General features: G+C 50.2%; 2 protein-coding genes across 2 annotated transcripts in view; both read left to right on the top strand.

Moving 5' to 3' along the window:
* Window positions 1-1,547, top strand: part of Notch3 (notch receptor 3) — a 35,867-nt gene extending 34,320 nt beyond the window's left edge. The window contains exon 33 of the mRNA XM_048342462.1: window positions 42-1,547. Within this exon, the coding sequence (XP_048198419.1) occupies window positions 42-1,091 (1,050 nt within the window). The 3' untranslated portion in view covers window positions 1,092-1,547. The remainder of the gene's footprint in view (window positions 1-41) is intronic.
* Window positions 1,548-6,970: 5,423 nt separating this feature from the next.
* On the top strand, window positions 6,971-12,947 carry LOC125347708 (olfactory receptor 10T2-like). Its single transcript, XM_048340685.1, has 2 exons — window positions 6,971-6,988; window positions 11,991-12,947. Exons 1-2 carry the CDS (start codon window positions 6,971-6,973, stop codon window positions 12,945-12,947), a joined length of 975 nt encoding a protein of 324 aa, XP_048196642.1.
* The last annotated feature ends 670 nt before the right edge of the window (window positions 12,948-13,617 follow it).

Here is a 13,617-nt window from a genome sequence, read left to right as displayed (position 1 = left end):
TTGGTTGGGGTGGCCTTGACACTTGTGGGTTCCATCCCCAGGAGGAGACCCCGCTGTTCCTGGCGGCCAGGGAGGGCAGCTACGAGGTAGTCAAGCTGTTGCTGGATAATTTTGCCAACCGGGAGATCACGGACCACATGGACAGGCTGCCGAGGGACGTGGCTCACGAGCGCCTGCACCAAGACATCGTGCGCCTACTGGAGCAGCCCAGTGGGCCCCGCAGTCCCCCAGGCCCCCACAGCCTGGGACCCCTGCTCTGCCCCCCTGGGGCCTTCCTCCCAGGCATCAAGGCCACGCAATCTGGGGCCAAGAAGGGCAGGAGACCCCCTGGGAAGGCCGGGCTGGGTCCTCAGGGGGCTCGTGGGCGGGGCAAGAAGCTGACCCTGGCCTGTCCCGGGCCCCTGGCTGACAGCTCTGTTACTCTGTCCCCCGTGGACTCTCTGGACTCCCCTCGGCCCTTTGGCGGCACCCCTGCCTCCCCTGGAGGTTTCTCCCTGGAGGGTCCCTATGCTGCGCCCACAGCCGCCCCCGTGTCCCTGACACAGCTTGGCGGTGCGGGCAGGGCAGGGCCTCTAGGGCGCCAGCCCCCTGGGAGCTGTGTGCTCAGCCTGGGCCTGCTGAACCCTGTGGCCGTCCCCCTCGATTGGGCCCGACTGCCCCCACCTGCACCCCCAGGGCCCTCCTTCCTGTTGCCCCTGGCCCCAGGACCGCCCCTGCTCAACCCGGGGACCCCGGTCTCTCCCCAGGAGCGGCCTCCTCCCTACCTGGCCCCACCGGGGCACGGGGAAGAATACCCAGCCGTGGGGACCAACAGTAGCCCCGCGAAGGGTCGCTTTCTCCGGGTTCCCAATGAGCATCCTTATCTGACTCCGTCCCCCGAGTCTCCCGAACACTGGGCCAGCCCATCGCCGCCCTCCCTCTCCGACTGGTCCGACTCCACGCCTAGCCCGGCCATGGCCACGGCGGCCACGGCCACGGGAGCGCTGCCCGCCCAGCCGCACCCTTTGTCTGTCCCTGCCCCTCTGACTCAGGCTCAGACTCAGCTGGGGACCCAGCCGGAAGTCACCCCTAAGAGGCAGGTGTTGGCCTGAAACAAGTGCTCCTTGCTTTAGATCATGGATCTGAAGAGACCCCAATCTGCGTCTCTTTCTCTCTCTTTCTCTCTTTAAAGTGTTTTTCAATCCTTGGATCTTGGATCTGAAGAGACATTCCATCTTGACATCTGTCTGTCTGTCTGTCTGTCTGTCTGCCTCTCTGTCTCTCTCTCTTTCTCTGTCTCTCCTTGAAGTGTTCAATTCTTGGACCTTGGATCTGAAGAGACACCCCATCCTGACTGACTCTCTCCCTCCCTCCTTGTCTCTCTCCACCAACCTTTTGCACCAGCCCAGACTCTTAGTCTTCCTTTATTTATAATGTGGGGGCTGACACCCCACCTTCTGTATCTTGTAAGGAGTGTGGGACCTTATCTTTCCTCCCTTATCCCTTCTTTTTTCTTTTTCTCCTCCTCCTCCTCCTCCTCCTCCTCCTCCTCCTCCTCCTCCTCCTCCTCCTCCTCCTCCTCCTCCTCCTCCTCCTCCTCCTCTTCCTCGTCTTCTTCCTCTTCCTCCTTCTCTTCTTTTTTAAATATTTTTGTATAGAAACAAATTCATTTAAACAAACTTATTATTATTATTTTTTACTATATATATATACGGAGACGCTTCCTCCCCTCCCCCCTCCCCCGTGCCCCCGTGGGGCTGAGTCTGTGGACCTATTCGGCCAAGCTGGATTCTGTGTACCGAGTACACGGCCCTGGTATGTGCTAAGTAACCACCCTTGGGTGCACCGTCTGGGGCTAGGGTTAGGGGCGACTTGGGAGCCTCCCCTCCACCCCCTTCACTCACTGCATTCCAGATACAACTTGTGCTGTAGCCTTGCCAGGAGAGGGCCCTACCCTGCGATGACCTCCCTAAGTCCCCCACGCCCCTCCTGGGCCATCTACTTTTGGGAACCAGGGAGAGGGAGCTGGTGAGAAGTGGGGGTCAGGTAATTTGGGGGGACAGAGTGGGGGGCTTCCTTCCTGGGTGGCAGCCTCTCCCCCAGGTACTCGCCTTCCCTGGCAGCATAGAAGTGACATTTGTAGGCTATTTTTGTAACATGGCTTCTGGACACCACCCCTGCATAGCTGGATTCCCAGGCCTGTGTTGTACAGCTCCCTGCCCGCATCACCTAATAAAGGAATAGTTTGTACTCACCATTGCGGGTCACTGGGGGTCACTGGTCGCGCCCTGGGGGGCTGGGGTGGTGGCAGGGCTTTGGGCCCTGCAGGGACAATTGGTTTCCATTCTGAAATAAACCTGATTGGCAGGTGACTCCAATGATTGGGTCAGAAGATCCTGACATAAGAGGAGCCAATCAGTCTGGGAATGTGGCTTAGTGGTAGAGTGCTTGCCTAGCATGCATGAAGCCCTGGGTTCCATTCCTCAGCACCACATAAACAGGAAAAGCGTGGGGCTCAAGTGGTAGAGTGCTAGTAGACTTTTCCTGGGGTTTGAACTGGGCGTGAACACTGTCCCTGAACTTTTGCTCAAGACTGGCTCTCTACTGCTTGAGTTACAACTCCACTTCGACATCCACATTTTGCTAGTTAATCGGAGATAAGAGCCTCATAGATGTTTCTGCCCAGGACTGGTCTTCAGCCTGGATCCTCAAATCTCAGCTAGGATTGCATTATGAGCCACTGGCATCCAGCTCAATATTTTATTTATTTATTGACTATTAATTAATTAGTATATTTTTGCCAGTTCTGGGGCTTGCACTCAGGCCTGTGCCCTGTCCCTGAGGTTCTTTTTTTTTTTTTTTTTTGGCCAGTCCTGGGCCTGAGCACTGTCCCTGGCTTCTTTTTGCTCAAGGCTAGCACTCTGCCACTTGAGACACAGCGCCACTTCTGGCCATTTTCTATATATGTGGTGCTGGGGAATTGAACCCTGGACTTCATGCATACGAGGCAAGCACTCTTGCCACTAGGCCATATTCCCAGCCCTCCTGAGGTTCTTTTGCTCAAGGCTAGCAGTCTACCACTGTGAGCCACAGGGCCATTTCTGGCTTTTTCTGTTTATGTGGTGCTCAGGAATCAGACCTAGGGCTTCATGCATGCTAGGCAAGCACTCTACCACTAGCCACATTCCCAGCCCCTCAATATTTATTTTAAATAGAGATAATTTAAGTTATCTAAGTAGTTGTACAAAGGAGTTTCAATTCAACATGTCAGTTTATGAGTATTATGCATCTTGATTAATATCACCCACTCTCATTCTTCCCCATCTCACCCAACTCCACTCATCCCCTCACGTTATCTGGTCCCATTTTCACATATGTACATTGGGTATAATGGCTATATTTACCTTTCCTTTCTCCATTCACCTGGTTCTTGTTTTTAAATTCAATTAGCCACTTTGTGTCTTTTTTTGTTGTTGTCAAGATAATGTACAGATGGAGTCTATGGTCTCCCTCATAGGGAATAATTAGTACAGGTTTAGGCTAGTCATAGCAGAAGATCACAATAGCCCAATAGCTATGTCCTTATGAACACATAAGATGATGCTAAGTGAAATGAACTCCATGTTATGGAAACAAGTGTTATATCATTGTTGTAATTATTTTCAACATGCCATGTAAAACCCCATCTTTGTTTTTGGTTGTTTCTCTCATATTCCCTTCCTGTGGTGGTACACCTGCCATCACTGTATCTCATTTGAGTACCCTGGATACTGTATATATGTGTATTAGAGCTAGGGAAGGGAAAGGGAATATCAAAATTGAGAGACAAAGGATAAGAAGACAAACAATTCCAAAAGCAATACTTACAAAACCATTTGGTGTAAACCAACTGTACAACTCATGGGGGGGGGGGGGGAGAGGGGGAAGGGGAGGGGGGCGGCGAGGGAAAAATGAGTGAGAAGGTAACAAGTTGAACAAGAAATGTACTCACTGCCTTACATATGAAACTGTAACCTCTCTGTATTTCACTTTGACAATAAAAGGGGAAAAAAGATAATGTACCGAGGGGTTACAGTGACATATTTAAGGCAGTGAGTACATTTCTTGTCATACTTGTTACTCCCTCATTTTTTTCCCCACTTTCCCTCCTCCCAACACCTCCCTCCCTGCTTTCCTCATTTTTTTTTTTAACCTTCCCAATGGTGGACATCGTCATTCTACTCTACAAAGCTTATAAATGCTATGAATGTTAATAATAAAACCATTTCTTTCGGATCGGGTGATATGTACATTTCTTTCCTTTTGCTTAGTATGATCTGTTCTTTCTTTTTCTCTCATTTCTTCCTTCCCTCCGCTGCCCTTGAGTTGCTTAGTTTGCTTTCATCAATGTCCAGTGCAGCTGTTGGGCCCCTCTTACTGTATTTTTTTCACTCACTTTACACTCATTCTGTATTTTCCTCCCATCTTCCCTCAGATGTGCATGTATATACACCATATGTGAGGTAGAAAATATGGAGTCCTCTATATACTATATATAAGACTAATAAAGGAGAAGTCCTTTGCTTCCTTATCTTTGGAGTTCTTTCCATCTGGATATTCTTTTAGGTGCATATGAAGTAGAGCTTGGGTCTTACTTCTTGGTGCCTTTCTCCCAAGACTGTCCTTTTTTGGTCTTGCTGTGTATTGGTATCTTGGGTCCTGTTTGCTTTGTCATATCTCCTTGCAATTTGATTCTAACACTCCCATATCAGGGAGACCATGCATTGTTTGTCTCTCTGATTTTGGCTTACCTCACTCAACATGATTTGTTCTAGTTCCATCCTTTTCTCTGAGAATGTCATTCTTTTATCCTTTCTAATGGCTGTGTAAAATTCCATTGTATATAGGTACCACATTTTTTGGATCCATTCCTCTGTAGTGGGTCATCTGGGTTGTTTCCATATCTTGGCTACTGTGAACAGTGCAGCAATGAACATGGAAGTGCAGGTGTCCTTGTTGTATCCTGGATCCTGTTGCTCAGGGTAGATGCCTAGGAGCAGTATGGCTGGGTTGGAGGGTGTGTCTATGTTTTGTTTTTTGAGGAGCCTCCAGACGGTTCTCCAGAGTGGTTGTACTAGTTTACACTCCCCCCAGCAGTGTAGTAGAGTTCTCCGCATCACCGCTAGCATTTGTTGTTCAGAGTATAGGCCGTTCTGACTGGGGGGAGGTGGTATCCCAGGGTTGTTTTTAAGGCATTTCCTTTACTGCCAGGGATGCTGACCATTTCCTCATATATGTTTCTTTGCCATTTTTATTTCTTCTTCTGTGAAGTTTCTCTTTAGTCCCCTTGCCCATTTAGTGATTGCTTTGTTAGGTTTGGGAGGGATTAGTTTCTTGAGCTCCCTGTGTAAGGTGGACATCAGGCCTTTGTTGCTTTGCCAGTGAAGATCTTTTCCCAATTGGTTGGCTGCCTTTCTAGTTCAGTAGCTGTGTCTTTAGCTATGCGGAACCTTTTTATTTTAATGTAGTCCCATTTATCAAGTCTCTCTCCAATCTGTGCTGTCCTTGGAACTTTGTTCAGGAAGTTCCTGCCTATGCACTACAGAGGAATGGATCCAAAAAATGTGGTGCCTATAATACAATGGAATTTTACACAGCCATTAGAAAGGATAAAATAATGGCATTCTCAGGAAAATGGATATGACTAGAACATATCATGTTGAGTGAGACAAGCCAAGAGCAGAGACAAATGGCACATGGTCTCCCTGATATGCGGGTGTTAGAATCAAATTTCAAGAAGATATGACAAAGCAAATAGGACCCAAGATACCAATACACAGCAAGACTAAAAAAGGACAGTCTTGGGAGAAAGGCACCAAGAAGTAAGACCCAAGCTCTACTTCATATGCACCTAAAAGAATATCCTGACTGAAAAGTGTTACGGGGCCGAGGGGGAGGGGTGGTAGTTCCACATCCCCTCAAGAGTCCACCACACAGAGACAGTCTCAAGCAAAAAGATGGGTTTATTGGGGAAGCAAAAAGCAAACTGTAGGGGCTGGGAATATGGCCTAGTGGTAAAGTGCTCGCCTTATATACATGAAGCCCTGGGTTTGATTCCTCAGCACCATATATATAGAAAATGACCAGAAGTGGCGCTGTGGCTCGAGTGGTAGAGTGCTAGCCTTGAGCAGAAAGACTGGCAAAAAACAAAATAAACAACAACAAAAAAGCAAACTGCCTGGCCAGGGACGTAGCACAGACTTGGGAGCTGAAACTACTCCCCTGAAAAGTGGGCTGACGGGCCAGGGACACATGGCAGACTCGGGAGCTGCCACCGTGCCCCCGAGCAGTCCTCAAATTGGGGTCTATAAAGGTAAAAGTGTAGCACAGATGTAGGGGCTTGACGCAGGGAGTAGAGCACGCATAAGTTCAAAGATGTAGGAGGTTGATGCAGGAGGTAGAGCACACAACAAAGCAAGCGTGGCACAGATGTAGGAAGTTGATACAGGGAGTGGAGCAAATAACAAACAAGTTAAGCAAGTCATTTACAGAAGCAGAATTTGGGGGTCAGGTTGACCTAATCTACTCTCCCAACATGTCCTATCATGTTTCCCTAATCAAAATGGAGTCAGCCGTGCTCCCTACAACAAAAAGAACTCCAAAGATAAGGAAACAAAGGACATTTGTCTTACAGTTTTTAGATCACTATATTCTTTACCTCATATATGGTGTATACACGTGCACATCTGAGGGAAGCTGGGAGGAGGACACAGAATGAGTGAAAAGTGGGTAAAAAAATAAAGTAGAGGGGCCCAACAGCTGCAATGGACACTGATGAAAGCGAACTAGGCAACTCAAGGGTTGTGGGGGGGGGGAGGGAAGAAATGAGAGAAAAAGAAGGAACAGATTATACTAAGTAAAAGGAAAGAAATGTACATATTACCCAATCTAGAAGGAACTGTTTTATTGTTAATGTTCATAGAGTTCTTAAGCAATGTAGACTAAAACGACAATGTCCATCATTGGGGAGGTAAAAAAAAAAAAAGATGGAGGTGGGTTGGGGAGAGGCTGGAGAAAAATGAGGAAGGGGGTAACAAGTAAGACAAGAAATGTACTCACCACCTTATGTATGTAACTGTAACCCTTCTGTACATCATCTTGACAATAAAAGCAAAAAGAAGTCCAGGGACAGCACTCAGGCCGTGAGTTCAAGCCCCAGAACCACACACACACACACACACACACACACACACACACACACACACACATTCATCACATATACAATTATTATATATTATATACGTCCTGATATTTAGGGTTAATGCTGAGATATCTGATGTAATTTGGTGGTTTGCCTTTGTAAGTAGGTGAGCAAAACTTTTTTTCTTTTTCTTTTTGCCAGTCCTGGGCCTTGGACTCAGGGCTTGAGCACTGTTCCTGGCTTCTTTTTGTTCACTCTACCACTTGAGCCACAGTGCCACTTCTGGCCTTTTCTGTTTATGTGGTACTGAGGAATTGAACCCAGAGCTTTATGCAAGCTAGGCAAGCACTCTACTGCTGAGCCACATTCGCAGCCCAGGAGCTAAGAGTTTAAGGAACCTCCTGCCCAGGCTGGCTTCAAATCATGATCCTCAGATCTCAGCCTTCTGAGTAGCTGGGATTATAGACATGAGCCATCAGTGCACAACTTTTTCCCTCCTTTCTTTTCCTTCCTTTCTTCCCTCCCTCCTTCCCTCCCTCTCTCCCTCCCTCTCTCCCTTCCTTCCTCTCTTCCCCTGGAGACAAGGGTTTTTTTTCTGTGTATCTCAGATTGTTTGTTTTGTTTTTGTTGCCAGTCCTGGGGCGTGGACTCAGGGCCTGAGCACTGTCCTTGGCTTCTTTGTGCTCAAGGCTAGCACTCTACCTTTTGAGCCACAGCGCCACTTCTGGCTTTTTTCTATATATGTGGTGCTGAGGAATCGAACCCAGGGCTTCATGTATATGAGGCGAGCACTTTCCCAGCCTCTGTGTATCTCAGTTTGCCTGGAACTCTTGATCTTCCTACCTCAGCCTCCCAAGTGCTGACATTACAGGCATGCATCCCCATGCCTGGCTCCTTCTCTTCTTTTCCTCCACTTCCCTAGTGGTGTTTGCTGGGATCACCTTGGGAATACACTTCCTTCCCTGTTTGACTCTGGATCTCTTTCAGCTTCTGGGAGCCCAAACCATGATGGGTGGTTTGTGAGATATCTGCTTGGGAGAGGTCTCATACTAGCCCTAATGAAGGAGGTTGGAAAGAATCACAGGGGCAAGTGTGGCAAGGAGGGAATTTGCCATCTGGGTTCAGTGTTCCTACAAGGAGTGAGATGGGCACTGGTGGCTCATGTCTGTAATCTCACCTACTCAAGAAGCTGAAGGCGATGTTTCAATGCCAGCCTGGGCAGGAAAGGCTGGGAGACTCTTTATCTCCAATTGACCACCACAAAGCCAGAAGAGGGGCTATGACTCAAGTGGAAGAGTGCCAGCCTTGCACACAAAAGAAGAAGAATGGAAAGAAGTTTTCAACTGAGGGAAGAGCACAGGAGAACACAGGTCAAATTCGGACTGGCTGGTTCCATACCTCAGTTTCCTTCTTTACCGTTCATTAAGAAAGAAAGGAACGTAGGTTTCAGTGGACCTTGGGGCTGGATTTAGGACTGGAGGAGGTGGCAGTGTGCATCTCGATCACAGAAGGACCATGTGTGTGTCTGTGTGTCTGCGTGTCTTTGTGTTGTCTGTGCGTGCCAATCCTGGGCCTTGAACCAAGGGTCTGCGTGCTGTCTCTGAGCTTTTGTGCTCAATGCTAGCACTCTACCACTTGAGCCTTAGCACCACTTCCAGCGTTTTGTGGTTCCATGGGAGATAGTCTCATGAATTTTCCTGCCCAGGCTGGCTTTGCACCTTGATCCTCAGATCTCAGCCTCCAGAGTGGTTGGGATGACAGGCATGAGCCCCTGGTCTCCGGCTTAGACTGTGTTCAAGCTGTGCTGGGGACAGCCGTGAGCACAGTGTGTGTAGTTACCACAGGTCAGAATGCAGAACGAATGTGAGTTGGGGTGGTAACGAAGTTGAGGAGACAACTGGAGGCAGAGTGGGGGGGGGTACACTTGGAGACCAAGGAATTAGACCTGGGAATTCTGGGTATCAACAATACTGGGAGTCTCTACTTCTCTCTCCTGAGGGAAGGTCCTGCTGGGCGCTTATTAGTCTGGCTCAGCCAGAGGAGGGTGGGTCCTTGGGGGACCAGCAGCAGGGATGGAGTGAGGGGTGCATGTGTGACTGTTACTCCCAAAGGACAGTCCCAATTAGTCCCCTCACCCCACAGCCTTCAGGCCCTGGGGGTTGAGGTTGAGAATGGCAGCCATTCCCCCCCCCCCCATAGGCTCCATTTTCCAAGAGCGAGAACCCCCCTCATGCCAGCATCCTGAGCCCTGAGGGGCTTGTTAGAGGCTGGAGACCCCAGGGGCATTGGCTCCAGAGAACCCCAGAATATCAGGACCCACATCCTCCGTGCTACCCTTCCTAGGCAGAGAGCAATGTCAGGAGAGACGCCGGGCACAGCTGCAGCCAATGGTGAGTGAGGCTCAGGGTGGAGAGGCCAGGCTGGCGGCTTGAAATCTGAGGTATGGGGCTGCACAGGCACGGGACCCCAGGATTGATGCCCAGCCCTGCCCAAATACTTCTACTACTACTGCCCAGGAGAGAGAACTTTCAGATTGAATGTTCACCTGAAAACATATAGGCAGCACTAGGATCCTGTGTGTGTGTGTGTTTAAAGTTTTTATTTTATATCTTGTGACAGTCTTGGGGTTTGAACCCAGGGCTTGCTTCTCCCACCAGACTTTTTCACTCAGGGTGGGAGCACTCCTGAGTGAGCCACCCAGCTCTGATCCTGGCTCTGATCCTGCGGGCTTCTTGGATGTGTCTCTGCATGGCCGACTGTTCAAGTCATTATCCTCAGATCTCAGCCTCCTGAGTACCTGGGATTATAGATGTGAGCCACTGGTATGGAACTCAACTGTCTTTTAAGAGATGAAGGATTTATTTTTGTTCACAATTTCAGACTGTGGTTATTTGGCTTTGTTCTTTCTGGACAGAAAGTCATGGCCAAGAATGAGTAGTGGGGTGAAGGTAATCAATTGAGGTGGTTTGGATGGAGAGAGGGGGTGGGGGAGAGGAGAGGAGAGGGGAGAGAGAGAGAGAGAGAGAGAGAGAGAGAGAGAGAGAGAGAGAGAGAGAGAAGGGGGACTGGAGCTGGAAAAGGAAGCAGGAGAGGAGAAGGAAAGAGAGACAGGAAAAGAGAAAGAAAGAGGTAGCCAGGCCCTAGTGGCTCATGCCTGTAATCTCAGCTTCTCAGAAGACTGAGATCGGAAGATCGTGAATTGAAGCCAGCTTGGGCACATCTCCAATTAACCACACACACACAAAGCCAGAAGTGGTGCCAAGGCGCAAGTGTTAGAGCACTAGTCTTTAGCAAAAGAAGCTCAGGGACAGTATCCAGGTCCCAAGTTCAAGCTCTCCAACTGGCGCGCACACACACACACATACATAGAAGAAGAAAGAGATACATAGAAGGGAGAGAGACAGAGAGAGAGAGAGAGAGAGAGAGAGAGAGAGAGAGAGAGAGAGAGAGAGAGAGAGATGGGGGGGTGGATCTGGATCTGAGACCCAAGGACCTAGGCCCCGGCCTCCAGTTTCTGTCAGCCTTAGTCACTTCTCAGCCTTTCTGTATTTTTTTTGCAAGTCCTAGGACTTGAACTCAGGGTGCGAGCACTGTCCCTGAGCCTCTCTGTGCTCAAGGCTAGCGCTCTACCACTTGAGCCACAGCACCACCTCTGGCCTTTTTCTGTGTATGTGGTACTGAGAAATCGAACCCAGGGCTTCATGCATACTAGGCAAGCACTTTACCACTAAGCCACATTCCCAGCCCCTCAGCCTTTCTGTTGAACTCAAGTATCTAGTACCCCAAACAGCATCAAATGGTGGCCCCTTCAGCATATCTTCCATTGAGAGGATGGGGCCTGGACAATCACTCACCTGCCAGCTCCTGCCCGACCTTCACAGGAAGGAAGAAACCAAATTGCAAACCACCTATTTCTCACCATTCTGCACACATACCTCGTTTATTAAAAAAAAAAAAAAGCACAACAAAAAACATATTGGGATTTGAACTCCAGACCTCATGCTTGTTGGGCAGGCATTTTACCACTGAGCAATGTCTCCATGCCTCTTGTTCCTTCCTGGTAGAACTATGGGTCCTTCTCCTCCCCATAAAGGTGAGGTCAGTCGAACCTGGGGTTTAGTTTACTTTCTGCTGGCTCTTTCTCCTCTGGGGTGAGCTGCTGTGCCTGGCCTCCCCTGTGTCCTGTTTGTATACTTTCTCAGTGTGCAAATATGGGACCATTATTTCCATCATTTGGTTTCACTTGAACCAGGTATTTTGACTGTCAGAAGGGTTGGAACTATCCCCAGGCTCAAGCCTGTAATCCCAGCTACTCAGGAGACTGAGATCTGAGGATCACAGTTCAAAGCCAGCCTGGGCAGTAAAGTCCTGGAGACTCTTATCTCCAATGAACCACCAAAAAGCAAGAAGTGGCTCAAGTGGTAGAGCACCAGCCTTAAAGAAGCAAAGGGACAGCTCCCAGGCTCTTGAGTTCAAGGCCCAGTGTACACACACACACACACACACACACACACACACACACACACACAACTTAGGATTTGAATTCTCTGTGTAAATCATGAAAGCATTTTTCTTTTCACTAATTATGTGTGTGTGTGTGTATGTGTGCTGGTACTCAGACTTGAACTCAGGACCTCCTGCTCTCTCTTGGCTTTTCTGCTCAAAGCTGGTGCTCTACCACTTGAGCCACAGCTCCACTTGCAGCTTTTTGCTGGATAGTTGGAGACAAAAGTCTCAGGGACTTTTTGCACTGGCTGCAGACTTCCATCCTGGGAGCCCAGCCTCCTGAGCCACCGCGGCCCCTGAGGCCTCGTGTCTTGTGTCATCTCAGGCTCTTGAGACGGCGCATGTGGAGAACAGGACGGGGCTGGTTACTGAGTTTGTGCTGGTGGGCTTCTCCAACCTCGGGGAACTGAGGCCCACACTCTTCGTCTTGTTCTTCCTCACCTACCTGGTGACCCTCAGCGGCAACGTGACCATCATCACCATCATCCATGCCGACCGCACCCTCCACACCCCCATGTACCGCTTCCTGGCCACCTTGTCCCTGTCGGAGACCTGCTACACGCTGGTCACCATCCCTAACATGCTGGTTCACCTGCTGGTGGAGAGCCAGGCCATATCCATCGCCGCCTGCCGGGCGCAGATGTTCTTCTTCCTGGGCTTGGGCTGCAGCCATTGCTTCCTCCTGACCCTGATGGGCTACGACCGCTACGTGGCCATCTGCCACCCACTGCGGTACTCGGTCCTCATGCGGCCCGGCGTCTGCCTGGGCTTGGGGGCCGTGGTCTTCTGCTCCGGCTTTTCCGTGGCCCTGATCGAGACCTCCATCATCTTCTCCTCGCCCTTTTGCCACGGGGACCGGGTGGAGCACTTCTTCTGCGATATTGCCCCGGTGCTGAAGCTGAGCTGCTCGCGGAGCCCGCTCAAGGCCCTGGGCATCTTCTTCCTGAGCGTGCTGGTGGTGCTGGCGTCCTTCCTGCTCATCCTGCTCTCCTACGCCTTCATCGTGGCCGCCATCCTGCGCATCCGCTCGGCCTCAGGCCGGCGCAAGGCCTTCTCCACCTGCGCGGCGCACCTCACCGTGGTCGTTGTGCACTTCGGCTGCGCCTCCATCATCTACCTGCGGCCCGACAACGGGGCCCACCCCGAGCAGGACCGCCTGGTGGCCGTGTTCTACACGGTGGTGACCCCGCTGCTCAACCCCGTAGTGTACACGCTGCGGAACCAGGAGGTGCGCGTGGCCCTGCGGCGCGCCCTGGCTGGGGGCTGTGCGCCGGGGGCTTAACGAGAAGGACGCCGGCTCCGTGCTCTGCAGACTGGGGTGGCGGGCACTTCCATATGGAAGGAGATTCAGCTTGCGTCCTCCCGGAGCTTCTGAGGTTCAGCCTGAACGCAATAAAACAAAGTGAAATGTCGTTTTCTTGCTTGGTCTTCCTTTCCTTGCGCCTTCTTGGTGGTCTTTTCGCAACTTGGCATAACAGTAATATCATATAATGTATAGTTATACTACAAATACTATTGTTATGCCCAAGTCGCGAGAAGGCCACTGAGACTCAGACGTTCCGAAATGCAAAAGCAAGGCTTTATTCAGGCGAGCTGCAGATCGGGCCTCATCCTACCCACTGACACAGCGGAGGTTAGGAGGAAGGCCCCGAGCTGAGATTTCACAGAGCTTATAAAGGCAAAAAACCAAGTTACAGCAATCAGGTGTTCAAGCAAGATTAGGTTACAGGTACAAATCTGATTGGCTCAGGGCTTGAGGCATTCCGGGGCGGTTAGAGTTAAGCAGTCCCAGGCAGTTAAGAGTTAAGCAGGGAGTTTCCTGACTGGCTGGGCCCTAATAAGCTTATCCTGCTAGCCCGGACGGGGCTGCCTGAAAATGGGGTTTACTTTAACTCTTCACTATATGTCATATATGTTAAATTTTATAAGCCCCAGGACTGGCAAAAAAAATG

This window comes from Perognathus longimembris, chromosome 3 (assembly GCF_023159225.1).
Source record: "Perognathus longimembris pacificus isolate PPM17 chromosome 3, ASM2315922v1, whole genome shotgun sequence".
NCBI classification, from domain to species: domain Eukaryota; kingdom Metazoa; phylum Chordata; class Mammalia; order Rodentia; family Heteromyidae; genus Perognathus; species Perognathus longimembris.
Note: the sequence above shows the minus strand (reverse complement) of the source record. Positions and strands in the feature narration are given on the sequence as shown.